This window comes from Antedon bifida, chromosome 8 (assembly GCF_963402885.1).
Source record: "Antedon bifida chromosome 8, ecAntBifi1.1, whole genome shotgun sequence".
NCBI classification, from domain to species: domain Eukaryota; kingdom Metazoa; phylum Echinodermata; class Crinoidea; order Comatulida; family Antedonidae; genus Antedon; species Antedon bifida.
Window position 1 is genome coordinate 7674740 of NC_136233.1, and position 17770 is coordinate 7692509.

A 17770-nucleotide genomic window follows, 5' to 3' on the forward strand; every position below is an offset into this window, starting at 1 on the left:
AACTCGATAAATCAGGGTATCGGCATTCAGCACCACGAAGACTTCTACTTGCATAAGCAATTGGATGAAGAGAACCATTAGAGTCCTGCAACAAGCAAGCACCTAAACCTTTCAAACTGGCATCTACTTCAATAACAAATGGTTCATCAAATTTGGGATATACAAGAACTGGGGGTTTAGTTAAAGCATTTTTTAATTCAACAAATGCAGCTTCTTCAATTTCAGTCCAACGAAACCTGTGGGCCTTCCCCGCTTGTGTGTCAGACAACCGGGTTACCAAATGCAAAGGCGCAGCAATTTTGGCATAATTACAAATAAACTTTCGATAGTATGAAGAGAGTCCCAGAAATGATTTAAGTTCAGTAATGCTTTTTGGCGTTGGCCAGGTCAGTATCTTTTCTATTTTCCCATAGTCTACAGCAACTCCAGCAGATGAAATAACATGACCCAAATAGGTTACCTCCGTCTTAAAGAAATCGCACTTCTTGCCCTTAACCTTTAACCCATACTTATACAATCTAGACAACACATTTTCTAATCTAGATAAATGTTGTTTAAACGAAGAAGAAAATATCAAAATGTCATCCAAGTACAACACAATCTGAGTCAAATTCATGTCGCCTAATACATATTCCATTACACGTTGAAATGTTCCCGGGCTATTAGACAGACCCTGCGGCATACGAACAAATTCATACAGTCCCCAAGGAACCCTAAATGCAGTTTTATTAATGGATTCGTCTGCCATTATAATTTGGAAAAATCCATGAGATAAATCTAAGGTAGAAAAATAACAAGACCCAGTGAGTACTTCTAAAACCTCATCAATGCGTGGTAGGGGAAATGAATCTTTCAACGTTTGGAAATTCAACTTCCTATAATCAACGCACATGCGCAAAGACCCGTCTTTCTTTTTGACCAACACAATGGGACTTGCAAATTCGCTCTTGGACGGCCTAATTATTCCCTGGTCTAACATTTCTTGTAACATAGACTTAACACTTGATATAGAATGAGGAGGAATACGACGATATGGTAGTCTAATTGGAGTTTCATCTTTTAAATTGATAACATGAGGAATAACATCACACTTTCCAACATCAAAAGCACTATGAGAAAAAACATGATTATATTTGGACAATAGGTTAGTCACTAGTTGAGTTTCCACACAATCAAGGTTACCGTTGATAATTACCCCAGGCGGTAACTGCTGGCTCTCAGAATTTAACTCGGTACCACAAAAAGAATTAGAATAAGAGTGATTAATGTCATATAACTTACGCACAGAACCGACGGATACAAGTCGACTTTGGGTGTGGTCACTAAATTTACAATCATCAATATCAGATTTTACACTACCGTCAACAATGTCTGAATGTGAATCACAAGGAACAGTCACGTCAGAATGTTGCAAAGAAACTAAGATACTTGATTCATCCTCATCTACTTGCAAAAGAATTTCAGCCTTTCTATTCCATGGAGCATCAACATGTGTAGCTGTTACCTGTGAAAGATCACGTAATAGATGGAAACCTTGTAATTCGCGTAAAATGTTACACCCAATCAAAACAGGATATTCATTACTATGATTAGTTACAGTGACAGCATCTGAAACTACCAAAAAGCTACCAGTTAACTTTTGTTCACCTATAACAATGGGAATTTCTACATATCCTTCGATTGGAACCTCCACCCCACAAACACCGATAACATTCATGAAAAGTCCATTAACAGATCCCAGCTCTCCAACAATTGACTTTAACTGCTTATTATAGACCGATGACGGAATTATTGAAGCTTCAGCCCCTGTATCCAAGATACAACCTAACTCAGTTGAGCCTATTCTAACGATAGTACATGGACTTCTGGCTACTAATTTATCTACTAAAACAGCATCGGAACATTTCAAGGATTGGGCGTTAGACATATTTCCATTATTGTCCGTGGCAACAACAGGGATATGAACTTCACGTTCAACACTACCAGTTGGAATTGGATGATTGGCTTGTGACTTAGAAACAGTATTAATTATATCTTGAGTAGGCGTATCTGAAGCACTACGTTGGATACCCGGAGTATTAGAATTACTACTACGATTCTTATGTGGACATGCATATGAATAATGACCTCTTCCTCTACAAAACCAACACAACCCAGAAGGTATTTCACAATCAGATTTGGTATGACCATTTTTACCGCAATTGTAACATTTCAAAGGACCTGTAGAATTTTGATTAAACTTAGGTGGACTAGATATAAATTGGGAACGCTGAATTTCGCTAATTTGTTTCTTTAATGCTTGCAATTCTCGCTTTACTTCTGATAGTTCTGAGGGCCGTTCATTACATTCTACGCCATGTGCACGCGGATTTGACCTAACAATATCAATTTTATACAACTCAAGAACTTCTTCGCGCATATCAAAAAAAGATTTTCCTCTAAAAGCTAGCTCAATGCGACGTAATTCACGCTTAACTGTAGGATCACGAACACCGTCCACTAAACGCTGCTTTAAAGTAGTATCTTGAAGATGTCTCAAAGCGGATTGCTCAGAGGGGCGAGACGCTTCGACAAGTTGGGAGTACAATTTCATTAAAGAAAGGCTATATTCAGCCAAGGTTTCACCCGGTAACAATTGCCTAGAATAGAATGCTGAACTATATGATGCAACAGAATCCTCCGATTTAAAAGCGAGTTCTAAAATTCTTATAGCCGCTTTCACATTCTTCCCATTTTCACACATGCTCATACTGCATTTAACCTCATCCTTCGCACAGCCACCAAGATGACTAATCAGGGTATCGTATCGATCATCATCGCCCAACGAATAATGATCACAATAAATTCGAAAATCTTCAAGCCATTCTTTTAACGTAAGGTCCCCAGGAGATCTTGGAACACCCTTAAATTTTACTAACTTAATCGGAGGAGCTTTCTGAACCGAAACGCCTTTTAAAACATTAGTTAATGCCGCAATCATATCATTAACGCCATCGCCGCTTGCAGCTGCTTCAGATTTAGATTCGCCTAGCGACATTGCAGAAGGTGAATTTGTGACAATATTATAGTAACTACAAATACTTTAAACACTACTACAATAAACAGAGTTTCAATACAAAAAATAAGTATCGTAAGTGTAATGCAAAAGTAACAATATTTCATATAAGGTAAGTATAAGCATCAATTCACAACATCATCTTAAATAACAACACACTGGCTGCCATGTCCATCGGAACAAAGATTCTGTAATATATATAAAACCATACACTTTCCGTTCTAAAATTAAATTAAGTTCATAAATCTTATCTGTCCAATACTCCTTGTCTTATGCACGATCCAGGGTTTGGTAAAACAATTGTTGAAAATACACAATGCAATCCTCCTTCAGGAACGCTTGAAACGTTGCATCCATCCTGTCCGTGACGCCAATTTGTCGTGGTTCGGGAATCCTTAATATTGATTTGCTAGGTTTAGACCATTAAGGTTTGGTTTGTGAAGCCATGTATCCCATGCAACAAAACAATACGCAAGATGAGGCTGCATTTACTCTGTATCATTTATTTTTCTAAACAGGAACAAACCCTGTATAAAACAACGTCATAATTATTATTTTTCCAGCAGTGTAATATAATTCAACAATAAAAACAATCACAAGCAAGCTTACTATAATATGGTCACTTCACTAATTATCAATTAGTATTACTGTATATAACATTAGTATTACTGTATATAACATTTAACGAACTTATACCTGGATCCAATACACCAATTTCATACTACTAATCACATCAACCTGGTAAGTTATCCAATTAACTTCAACATGGTATGTGATACAACTAACTTCAACATGGTATGTGATACAACTAACTTCAACATGTATGCTATCTAATAAGACAAAGCTGTATATCAAAGAGAAATTAAAAACAGTGAATTCATTGTCGTTACAAATAATGAACGATAACAACTTAACTCGGTTATGCACATGGAGTAATACTGTAAAACATTATGGTTGTATAGAAAATAATTATCTACTCACAGTATTGGCGAGAATCCACACTTAAAAGAAATACAGTATATAACATGTCTTACTCAGACAACAACTAAAACAACTTCTGCAGAACCAACGCTCACGCAGCCTATTCGATATAATCATTCACCTGATATGCAAATACGCCCGCGAATACCAGTAGTGAACAATAGCAATGCAATGCAATATATTGCGCCACCAATAATGTAGGTATAAGAAACTTCGGAAGCTTTCCGATCCATTCCATTCCGATCCGATCAATTATTAACACGATGATGTCATCAAATTGACATATAAACATAACTATTTTAGAAGCTGATTATCTAAATAATTACATTAATACAAATTTGAAGAATTTTGGGCACGTAAAAGTGAGATGCGCTCTCGTTTAAATGCAATGAACTTTTACGCAAGAGATGAAAATATGACTTTTTGAATTAAACTGGCCATATGATGACGTCACAACATCTAATTGGCAAAATATTCACATGAATTCGTAACTAAAATCCAATAGCTTCCAGAAAACGTTTTAATCATGATTATCACTTTTTATTCTGACGAGCTATAACAGATTAAAATTTACTGTAATGATAAAAATAAGTGCCCTACGTTATTTACATTTTTAGACATGATGACGTCATAAAAATTAAAATATTTTTAACTCATGCGAAAGATAGTTGATTGACGTAGACAATAATAAAATCTCGGGGGAAATGGAATACGTATAAGCGAGATGCGCTCTGTTGAATGTGATGAGCAATAACGAAAGAGACAAAAATCCTATATTTTACATGCGTGTGGCCATACGATGACGTCATAACATCCGAGAGGTGAAAATTCTGCATGAAATCATTTCTACAATTTATCTTCTTGCATAATAAGTTAAAAAAATTGGGGGTCACCTTCGATCCTGAAGAGCTATAATAGATTCAAAATAGGCATTATTTTGACAATATTTTGTAACTTTTTAAACAAAAACGCGCGCAAATGGTCTAAATCAACATGTTCGTATGACGTCATTTTAATTTGAAATGATGTAAATCTTTTTTAAAATGACTAAGAAAGGCTGTAAAATCATAATTCAAGAAAAAAACACATGATTTTCATGCTCCGTGCGCACCTTACGCGTAAATTTTTTCGCGCGCGTGGGAATTTTTGACATGCTCAAAATGTCATGATCAGCGTAGAAAGTTGATTAGAAATTAATTTTGCGCATTTTGAAATTTTAAATGCGCGAGCGCGCGTAACTTCTTGTGAAACATGTCATTTTTAATCCATAGAAAGTTTGCCCTTGATATGACTTAAATTTTTACCAAGTGTCAATACAAAATGACTTTTGGTTTATAATCTATGACCAATCATTGAAATTCATAAAATTGCGCGTAACTTACGCTGCGCGACTCTAACGTCATTAAAAATATGGAGGTGCACAACTTCAGGTAAATGTCCATATAATGACAAAGTTATACAAAAGATATATTCACAAGCAATAGGGGATATGCGACGCACAAAAATCCGGGAAAGAAAGAAGAATAACAAAGAAGAAGATGAAAAAAAAGATATTTACAATCACATGGGTTATCCGCAACTAAGTTGCGGATAACCAACTAGATTTGAACTCGTCACTTTGACGAGTTCGGGTTATCCGCGCAAACGCAACATGCACATACTTAACCATATGAACCTCGACAATTATTATGCCATCCTATGACATGAAATAAATATGTTTACAGTGCTGAATTGTACCTATTATGTAGCATACATCATATTACAGTATTTTACAGAATAAACTGTATATGTTATATACAGTGTAGCATAGACAAAATTATGAGACCCATCTTTTAAATCCAATTATTAACACGATGACGTCATCAAATTGACATATAAAGATAACAATTTTAGAAGATAATTATCTAAATAATTACATTAAATCAAATTTGAAGAATTTTGGGCACGTAAAAGTGAGATGCGCTCTATTTAATATGATGAGCAATAACGAAAGAGTAAAACATCCTATATTTTACATTCGTGTGGCCATACGATGACGTCATAACATCCGAGTGGTAAAGGTTCTGCATGAATTCATATCTACAACATATCTGCTTACATATTAAATTAAAAAAATTGGGGGTCGTGGATGATCCTGAGGAGCTATAATAGATTAAAAATAGGCTTAATTTTGACTAAATTTTGTCACTTTTGCAACTAAAACGCGCGCAAATGGTCTAAATCAACGTGTTCGTATGACGTCATTTTAATTTGAAATGATGTAAATCTTTTTTAAAATGACTAAGAAAGGCTGTAAAATCATAATTCAAGAAAAAAACACATGATTTTCATGCTCCGTGCGCACCTTACGCATAATTTTTTTCGCGCGCGTGGGAATTTTTGACATGTTTAAATTGTCATGATCAGCGTAGAAAGTTGATTAGAAATTAATTTTGCGCATTTTCAAATTTTAAATGCGCGTGCGCGCGTAACTTCTTGTGAAACATGTCATTTTTAATCCATAGAAAGTTTGCCCTTGATATGACTTAAATTTTCACTAAGTGTCAAAACAAAATGACTTTTGGTTTATAATCTATGATCAATCATTGAAATTCATAAAATCGCGCGTAACTTACGCTGCGCGACTCTAACGTCATTAAAAATATGGAGGTGCACAACTTCAGGTAAATGTCCATATAATGGCAAAGTTATACAAAAGATATATTCACAAGCAATAGGGGATATGCGACGCACAAAAATCCGGGAAAGAAAGAAGAATAACAAAGAAGAAGATGAAAAAAAAGATATTTACAATCACATGGGTTATCCTGCAACTAAGTTGCGGATAACCAACTAGATTTGAACTCGTCACTTTGACGAGTTCGGGTTATCCGCGCAAACGCAACATGCACATACTTAACTATTATGAACCTCGACAATTATTATGCCATCCTATGACATGAAATAAATATGTTTACAGTGCTGAATTGTACCTATTATGTAGCATACACCATATTACAGTATTTTACAGAATAAACTGTATATGTTATATACAGTGTAGCATAGACAAAATTACGAGACCCATCTTTTAAATCCAATTTTTAACAGGATGACGTCATCAAATTGACATATAAAGATAACAATTTTAGAAGATAATTATCTAAAAAATTACATTAAAACAAATTTGAAGAATTTTGGGCACGTAAAAGTGAGATGCACTCTCGTTTAAACGCAATGAACTTTTACGCAAGAGATGAAAATATGACTTTTTGAATTCAACTGGCCATATGATGACGTCACAATATCTGATTGGCAAAAAAATCACATCAATTCGTATCTACAATCCAATAGCTTCCAGAAAACGTTTTAATCATGATTATCACTTTTTATTCTGACGAGCTATAACAGATTGAAATTTACTGTAAAGATGAAAATAAGTGACCCACGTTATTTACGTTTTTAGACATGATGACGTTATAAAAATTAAAGTATTTTTAATTCATGCGAAAGATAGTTGATTAACGTAGACAATATTAAAATTTCGGGGGAAATGGAATACGTATAAGCGAGAAGCGCTTTATTGAATTTGATGAGCAATAAGGAAAGAGTAAAAAATCCTATATTTTACATTCGTGTGGCCATACGATGACGTCATAACATCCGAGTGGTAAAGGTTCTGCATGAATTCATATCTACAACATATCTGCTTACATATTAAATTAAAAAAATTGGGGGTCGTGGATGATCCTGAGGAGCTATAATAGATTAAAAATAGGCTTAATTTTGACAATATGTTGTCACTTTTGCAACTAAAACGCGCGCAAATGGTCTAAATCAACGTGTTCGTATGACGTCATTTTAATTTGAAATGATGTAAATCTTTTTTAAAATGACTAAGAAAGGCTGTAAAATCATAATTCAAGAAAAAAACACATGATTTTCATGCTCCGTGCGCACCTTACGCGTAAATTTTTTCGCGCGCGTGGGAATTTTTGACATGCTCAAAATGTCATGATCAGCGTAGAAAGTTGATTAGAAATTAATTTTGCGCATTTTGAAATTTTAAATGCGCGTGCGCGCGTAACTTCTTGTGAAACATGTCATTTTTAATCCATAGAAAGTTTGCCCTTGATATGACTTAAATTTCTACCAAGTGTCAATACAAAATGACTTTTGGTTTATAATCTATGACCAATCATTGAAATTCATAAAATTGTGCGTAACTTACGCTGCGCGACTCTAACGTCATTAAAAATATGGAGGTGCACAACTTCAGGTAAATGTCCATATAATGACAAAGTTATACAAAGATATATTCACAAGCAATAGGGGATATGCGACGCACAAAAATCCGGGAAAGAAAGAAGAATAACAAAGAAGAAGATGAAAAAAAAGATATTTACAATCACATGGGTTATCCGCAACTAAGTTGCGGATAACCAACTAGATTTGAACTCGTCACTTTGACGAGTTCTGGTTATCCGCGCAAACGCAACATGCACATACGTTTATTTTATATGAACGCCGACAATTATTATGCCATCATATGACATGAAATAAATATGTTTACAGTGCTGAATTGTACCTATTTTGTAGCATACAGCATATTACAGAATTTACAGAATACACTGTATATGTTATATACAGTGTAGCATAGACGAAATTACGAGACCCATCTTTTAAATCCAATTATTAACACGATGACGTCATCAAATTGACATATAAAGATAACTATTTCAGAAGATAATTATCTAAATAATTACATTAATACAAATTTGAAGAATTTTGGGCACGTAAAAGTGAGATGCGCTCTCGTTTAAACGCAATGAACTTTTACCCAAAGATGCAAATATGACTTTTTGAATTCAACTGGTCATATGATGACGTCATGACATCAGATATACAAAATTTGAATATGAATTCATATCTACAATTCAACAACTTCTATAATAAGTTTTAATCAAGAGCGTCACTTTTTATTCTGACGAGCTATTACAGATTAAAATTTACTGTAAAAATGAAAATAAGTGAACCACGTTATTTACATTTTTAGACATGATGACATCATAAAAATTAAAATATTTTTAACTCATGCGAAAAACAGTTGATTGACGTAGACAATATTAAAATCTGGGGGAAATGGAATACGTATAAGCGAGATGCGCTCTGTTGAATGTAATGGGCAATAACGAAAGAGAAAAAAATCCTATATTTTACATTCGTGTGGCCATACGATGACGTCATAATATCCGAGAGGTAAAAATTCTGCATGAATTCATATCTACAGTATATCTTCTAACATAATAAGTTAAAGAAATTGGGGGTCACCTTCGATCCTGAAGAGCTATAATAGATTCAAAATTGGCATCATTTTGACAATATTTTATAACTTTTTCAACTAAAACGCACGCAAATTGTCTAAATCAACGTGTTCGTATGACGTCATTTTAACTTTAAATGATGTCAATCTTTTTTAAAATGACTAGAAAAGGCTGTAAAATCATGATTCAAGAGAAAAAAACATGATTTTCATGCTTCGCGCGCACCTTACGCGTACATTTTTTCGCGCGCGTGGGAATTTTTGACATGCTTAAAATGTCATGATCAGCGTAAAAAGTTGATTAGAAATTAATTTTGCGCATTTTGAAATTTTAAATGCGCATGCGCGCGTAACTTCTTGTGAAACATGCCATTTTTAATCCATAGAAAGTTTGCCCTTGATATGACTTAAATTTTCACTAAGGTTCATGAAAGAATATTTGTTGGTTCTACAGTTATGATCAGTTATATAAATTCACAAAATCGCGCGTAACTTACGCAACGTGGCTCTGACATCGTCGAAAAGCTTGGCTGCACATCTACACTTCAATGTCAATCTTTTTACCAAGTTATACAAAGTTAAGTTCACAAGCAATAGGGGATATGCTGTAGACAAAAATCCGGGAAAGAAAGAAGAATAACTAGATTTGAACTCGTCACTTTGACGAGTTCGGGTTATCCGCGCAAACGCAACATGCACATACTTAACCATATGAACCTCGACAATTATTATGCCATCCTATGACATGAAATAAATATGTTTACAGTGCTGAATTCTACCTATTATGTAGCATACACCATATTACAGTATTTTACAGAATAAACTGTATATGTTATATACAGTGTAGCATAGACAAAATTACGAGACCCATCTTTTAAATCCAATTTTTAACACGATGACGTCATCAAATCGACATATAAAGATAACAATTTTAGAAGATAATTATCTAAAAATTTACATTAAAACAAATTTGAAGAATTTTGGGCACGTAAAAGTGAGATGCGCTCTCGTTTAAACGCAATGAACTTTTACGCAAGAGATGAAAATATGACTTTTTGAATTCAACTGGCCATATGATGACGTCACAACATCTGATTGGCAAAATATTCACATCAATTCGTATCTACAATCCAATAGCTTCCAGAAAACGTTTTAATCATGATTATCACTTTTTATTCTGACGAGCTATAACAGATTGAAATTTACTGTAAAGATGAAAATAAGTGACCCACGTTATTTACGTTTTTAGACATGATGACGTCATAAAAATTAAAATATTTTTAATTCATGCGAAAGATAGTTGATTAACGTAGACAATATTAAAATTTCGGGGGAAATGGAATACGTATAACCTAGAAGCGCTTTGTTGAATTTGATGAGCAATAACGAAAGAGTAAAAAATCCTATATTTTACATTCGTGTGGCCATACGATGACGTCATAACATCCGAGTGGTAAAGGTTCTGCATGAATTCATATCTACAACATATCTGCTTACATATTAAATTAAAAAAATTGGGGGTCGTGGATGATCCTGAGGAGCTATAATAGAATAAAAATAGGCTTAATTTTGACAATTTGTTGTCACTTTTGCAACTAAAATGCGCGCAAATGGTCTAAATCAACATGTTCGTATGACGTCATTTTAATTTGAAATGATGTAAATCTTTTTTAAAATGACTAAGAAAGGCTGTAAAATCATAATTCAAGAAAAAAACACATGATTTTCATGCTCCGTGCGCACCTTACGCGTAATTTTTTTCGCGCGCGTGAGAATTTTTGACATGTTTAAAATGTCATGATCAGCGTAGAAAGTTGATTAGAAATTAATTTTGCGCATTTTTAAATTTTAAATGCGCGTGCGCGCGTAACTTCTTGTGAAACATGTCATTTTTAATCCATAGAAAGTTTGCCCTTGATATGACTTAAATTTTCACTAAGTGTCAATACAAAATGACTTTTGGTTTATAATCTATGACCAAACATTGAAATTCATAAAATCGCGCGTAACTTACGCTACGCGACTCTAACGTCATATAACGAAGTTTCCTGCACATCTACAGCTACAGATCAATCTTATGACAAAGTTATACAATCTTATGTTGACAAGGGTGAGAGATATGCGTGCAACAAAATTCCGGGAAAGAAAGAAGAACAAAGATGATGAAAAAAAAAGATATTTACAATCACATGGGTTATCCTGCAACTAAGTTGCGGATAACCAACTAGATTTGAACTCGTCACTTTGACGAGTTCGGGTTATCCGCGCAAACGCAACATGCACATACTTAACTATATGAACCTCGACAATTATTATGCCATCCTATGACATGAAATAAATATGTTTACAGTGCTGAATTGTACCTATTATGTAGCATACAGCATATTACAGTATTTTACAGAATAAACTGTATATGTTATATACAGTATAGCATAGACGAAATTACGAGACCCATCTTTTAAATGCAATTATTAACATGATGACGTCATCAAATTGACATATAAAATAACAATTTTAGAAGATAATTATCTAATTAATTACATTAATACAAATTTGAAAAATTTTGGGCACGTAAAAGTGAGATGCGCTCTCGTTTAAACGCAATGAACTTTTACGCAAGAGATGTAAATGTGACTTTTTTAATTCAACTGGCCATATGATGACGTCACAACATCTGATTGGCAAAATATTTACATGAATTCGTATCTACAATCCAATAGCTTCCAGAAAACATTTTAATCATGATTATCACTTTTTATTCTGACGAGCTATAACAGATTGAAATTTACTGTAAAGATGAAAATAGGTGACCCACGTTATTTACATTTTTAGGCACGATGACGTCATAAAAATTAAAATATTTTTAATTCATGCGAAAGATAGTTGATTGACGTAGACAGTATTAAAATATCTGAGGAAATGGAATACGTATAAGCGAGATGCGCTCTATTTAATGTGATGAGCAATAACGAAAGAGTAAAAAAATCTATATTTTACATTCGTGTGGCCATACGATGACGTCATAACATCCGAGTGGTAAAGATTCTGCATGAATTTATATCTACAACATATCTGCTTACATATTAAATTAAAAAAATTGGGGGTCGTGGATGATCCTGAGGAGCTATAATAGATTAAAAATAGGCAAAATTTTGACAATATTTTGTCACTTTTGCAACTAAAACGCGCGCAAATGGTATAAATCAACGTGTTCGTATGACGTCATTTTAATTTGAAATGATGTCAATCTTTTTTTAAATGACTAGGAAAGGCTAGAAAATCACAATTCAAGAAAAAAACACATGATTTTCATGCTCCGTGCGCACCTTACGCGTAAAATTTTTCGCGCGCACAGGAATTTTTGACATGCTTAAAATGTCATGATCAGCGCAGAAAGTTGATTAGAAATTATTTTTTCGCATTTTGAAACTTTAAATGCGCGTGCGCGCGTAACTTCTTGTAAAACATGCCATTTTTAATCCATAGAAAGTTTGCCCTTGATATGACTTAAATTTTCACCAAGTGTCAATACAAAATGACTTTTGGTTTATAATCTATGACCAAACATTGAAATTCATAAAATCGCGCGTAACTTGCGCTACGCGACTCTAACGTCATATAACAAAGTTTCCTGCACATCTACAGCTACAGATCAATCTTATGACAAAGTTATACAATCTTATGTTGACAAGGGTGAGAGATATGCGTGCAACAAAATTCCGGGAAAGAAAGAAGAACAAAGATGATGAAAAAAAAAGATATTTACAATCACATGGGTTATCCTGCAACTAAGTTGCGGATAACCAACAAAGAAGATGATGAAGAAAAAGATATTTACAATCACAAGGGTTATCCTGCAACTAAGTTGCGGATAACCAAAAATATTGATCCCATACAGTAACAAGGAGTTATCCGCTCTACCAAGCGGATAACTAATAATTATTGTAACTTGTAGTAGCGGCCTACGACTTAAATCATAAAGAAATACAGTATACACCTTTTAAAATGTAGGCTTAGCATTTAGAAGTGGTCAACTCGTACTCAAAATAACTCGTACCTATTCCCAACTTGGCAAACTCGTACCTCAACCAACTCGTACCCACACCAACTCGTACCAGGGCCGTAACCAGGTTTGACGGCGGGGTGGATCGTTTAAGTGGGTGTGTCGAAAGCGAAGACCTCGAAAGCGAAGATCGAAGACCGAAGACCTCGAAAGCGAAGACCCTACGAAATGGTAGTGTACACAAAATCCGACCAAAATCACACAAAATCGATGATAACACCTTGAATTTACCTTTCTGGAAAATGATATAATCCAAATTGTATTAATACTACCAGTAGTAAACATTTAGAAACACTTGCATACCTTCACTAATTTTAGTTGTTTGTAGTTTAAGACAATCTTAGTGATATTTAAATGAAAACAATACGATAAAAACTATTGTGTCTGTATTTTACAAGACTATGACTTCCGTATAACGTGCATTGTGTGTACTTCAATTTTTATAGAAAAGCTAGGGAATCCTAATTTAGTAGGCAGCATATGGGGGCGGGGCAACCAAATCAAAGCACAGTAAATCAAAGCACAGTAAAGCAAAGGATAAAATTAATGTACGATCCAGTTTACCACTGTTCTCAACTCTAGTCATTTTGGTATACTTGAGCACAGTGATAAAGAATAGGATAAACTTAACAATATACAACAAATAACATTAATGTGCGATCCCGTTTAACACTGTTCTCAACTATAGTCATTTTGGTATACTTGAGCACAGTGATAAAGAATAGGATAAACTTAACAATATACAACAAATAACATTAATGTACGATCCCGTTTAACACTGTTCTCAACTATAGTCATTTTGGTATACTTGAGCACAGTGATAAAGAATAGGATAAACTTAACAATATACAACAAATAGCATTAATGTGCGATCCCGTTTAACACTGTTCTCAACTATAGTCATTTTGGTATACTTGAGCACAGTGATAAAGAATAGGATAAACTTAACAATATACAACAAATAACATCAATGTACGATCCCGTTTAACACTGTTCTGTTGTTGTGATAAAGAATAGGATAAACTTAACAATATACAACAAATAACACAAGTACACGATGCAGTTTAAAACTGTTCTCGACTATAGTCATTTATGTTGATGTATATATTTTTGTATATATAATATGCACACGTACATACGTTGATGGGTATTGATATAAATATATTTTTAAAAGTACGGTAATAGACACTTTATTTGTAGATGAATATGACATGGACAAGTTGCAATAAATACTATCGTTATATCGTATGTTGATGAGTATTGATATAAATCGACTTTTTTAAAGATGGATATGGCCTCAACAAGTATTGTATTAAGCGGTACTGTATATTGATAGACTTCATACCTGTAATGTCAATTAAATCTGGCAACAAGAATTGTGTTTGATCCTCCTAACAAATAACATTAATGTATGATCCCGTTTAACACTGTTCTCGACTATAGTCATTTTGGTATACTTGAGCACAGTGATAAAGAATAGGATAAACGTCGATTGTCCCTATAATTGATTAGAAAAATCCAGTTGTATGTCTGGTCAATAATGTACAGAGTTTTTGCCAGCCAGTCGACAGCAATTCCTTCAACACTTTTGGAGGTTTTATCGATTACTACACTAACACTCTTATTTGCAATCAATTTTGTTTTGTATACCGACGTGCGCAAGCTAGCACTGAAAAATACCGTCTGATCGGTATTGTCAGTGTCTAAAGCAACAAACTTCCCTGGTTCAACAATAAATGTTAAATAACGTTTTTTCCACATCTGTCTTTGTGCCTGCTTCATATTTCGATTTGCAGACATAGTTACAATTTTTACAGCCGGTACCGATGGGTTCCTTGTGTCCACTTCTGTCCATATCAACCGATCGTCTGCTGATGAAGAAGTTACTAAAACAAGCAAACTTGAAAACAAGACAATTTGAGAATAAAAAATTGTTTCAACCTGTTCAAACTAATCACATAAAAAAGACATATTTGTACAATAATATAATTCAAATAATAATAATAATACAAATAATAATAATGCAAACAAAACAAAGTATTAAATCATGGAGAAAAGATCTCAGCAAGATCGAGGAAATCCGAAAAGGAAACATGAGATTAAAACACAAAGAAAACAATAGAAAATACAGCCTCGAAGAGAAAGGCAAGTTTCAGACATATTAAAGCAGAAAATCAAGACAGGAGGAATTAAGGTTAGGAGATATGATGAAAGATGTCAACAGTTCAAACAGAAGCGCCAATTTAGAACAAACCAGAAATGGTTTTTATCAAACTCTGGATGGAAAGGGAAAAGAAGAGCTAGAACAACCTGACCATGTCCAGGGATACTGGTTTTAAAATGTGTCTGTATTACACCTGAATGACTGTATGTCCCAAGGAAATGTGCCTGAGTGGATGGTAAAAGGAAGAACAGTATTAATTCCCAAAAAAAATCCTGCAAAGGGCACCCAGGCAAATAACTCGTCCTATTGCCTGTCTGCCAATAATGTGGAAACTACTCACAGGAATGTACATGTAAATGTGGGAATAACCTGCGACTCGCAGCCTACTGGGCTGAATTACGCACATGTGTGGACAACACATACCACAACTCTCTACTCCACCTAAGGGTCCCTTCGTATCAAGTGCTGCCACCAAACGGCGCCTGTTCGTCTGTCCACAACGACAGGGGCTGAATGGACCAGTACACCGGGGTAACCCCCTACTTTTCTGAAAGACTTACTGGGTTCTTTAAAGTGCACACAAGCTAGATGTGTACACTGGACCTCCAGTTTTAAGTCATTATCCGAGAAGACTTGTTCTACCACCAGAACAATGGTCGAGAAGTGAAAATTACCAAGATCTGGTTTTTGAAATCAATAGAATCCACAGAACAAAAGTTATTGTGGTTCCAATCGTATTTGGCGCTCTCGGAACAATTTCAAAAAATGCAAAAACATGCATGAAAATTTAAATGTACCGGCTCCGTAGGGAGCGCACACATGTCGGCCATCTTGGGAACAGCACACATAATTATTAAGAAAGTGTTATCGCAGTTGAGACATGACCAACAACCCAGAAGAACACTGGAGATAACCGATAAATAATATTCATAATATGAATAAGGAAATCTTATATTGCGCCGGTTTCCATCACAAATTAGATGCTCATGGCGCATTGACACAACAATACAATGAATGAAATCATGAAGTACAGTTAAAGTGCGAGATGATGATAAAGGTCTTAAAAGGTTAAAAGCTTTGATTTAAAGAAGTTAAAATAATTATTACTTACAGAATGCATTGTATTGGTTCCATCACGCTCTTTTGTAATTGAAACGTAGCCCTACATTAAATACTGACTATGAAACAAGAATTTATATACAGTAGTAAAAGGAAGTTCCTGTCTTTCCAAAATTGTTACATGATACGATGTAGTCTTTGAGCATGTTATTGAACTTTTTTCCCGGAACTAGCAATTATGAAATTGCCTATTCACATGATCGAAAAAGAACGTGACATTGTGACATGCTGGCTATAACTTTATACAGGCCTACTTTAGCACTCCGAATAGACACTTTTTCTGTATGATGTATACAGAAAATCTAATTATGTGTATAAACAAGTTTATAAATAACGTTTATCCGCATTGAATGTGATGTCCTACATTAAAATTGACGGTTATAACTTCTTAAATATTTATATTCTCATAAACTCTGAAAAAGAGAAAATTCATCTGTAATTTGTTTACAGGTTTTTCTCGTAAAAAACATATTCATATTTGTAACTTTACATATATATGTGTGTATTTTAACAGGTTGTTTGTAGTATAACATTCGTTTTTGAAAATTAAACTACAATCTCCATATTGTCCCTCTGGAAAATATTTTTTATTTCTAATTTGTTTTGAATGTGTCATTTTATTGTCACATAATAGTTATTTTACCTGAAAAAATGTAATTTAAAGCAAAAAATACTTAAATTGTCTGTCAGACAATGGTTTTTGGATTATAATTAAACGTTTCTTTTCTCTTTTTATACGTGAATGAATAATATTTTTTTGTTACAGAAGTGAATAACTTTGATATGAAACACAGACTCAATTTCTGTCACTATAGTTTATTTTATTGCTAAGGTCAAGTCTGGGGGTCACTTCATCACGCCTAGATACTTCAAGTGTGAAGTATCCTATTACAAACAAAAACTTTAATGGACTGTTTTGATAATAATTAAATGATTATCTGACAGCGAATTACAGTATTACATTTTTTGGTCAAATGGAACTCATAAATACCAGAAATGCTTTGGGATTCGTAATTTTAGCATGACGTGTCCTAATAGACTCTCTTTTTTGGATCCAGCAGCTGGGAACTATAAATTATAGTCGAGTTT

At 34.1% G+C, this 17770-nt stretch overlaps 1 protein-coding gene across 1 annotated transcript in view; it reads right to left on the reverse strand.

The window, feature by feature from the left end:
- Window positions 1-13752, reverse strand: part of LOC144849541 (putative 2-ketogluconate reductase) — a 55439-nt gene extending 41687 nt beyond the window's left edge. The window contains exon 1 of the mRNA XM_078706482.1: window positions 13630-13752. Coding sequence (XP_078562608.1) covers window positions 13630-13683 — 54 coding nt within the window. The 5' untranslated portion in view covers window positions 13684-13752. The remainder of the gene's footprint in view (window positions 1-13629) is intronic.
- Between the last annotated feature and the right edge of the window lie 4018 nt (window positions 13753-17770).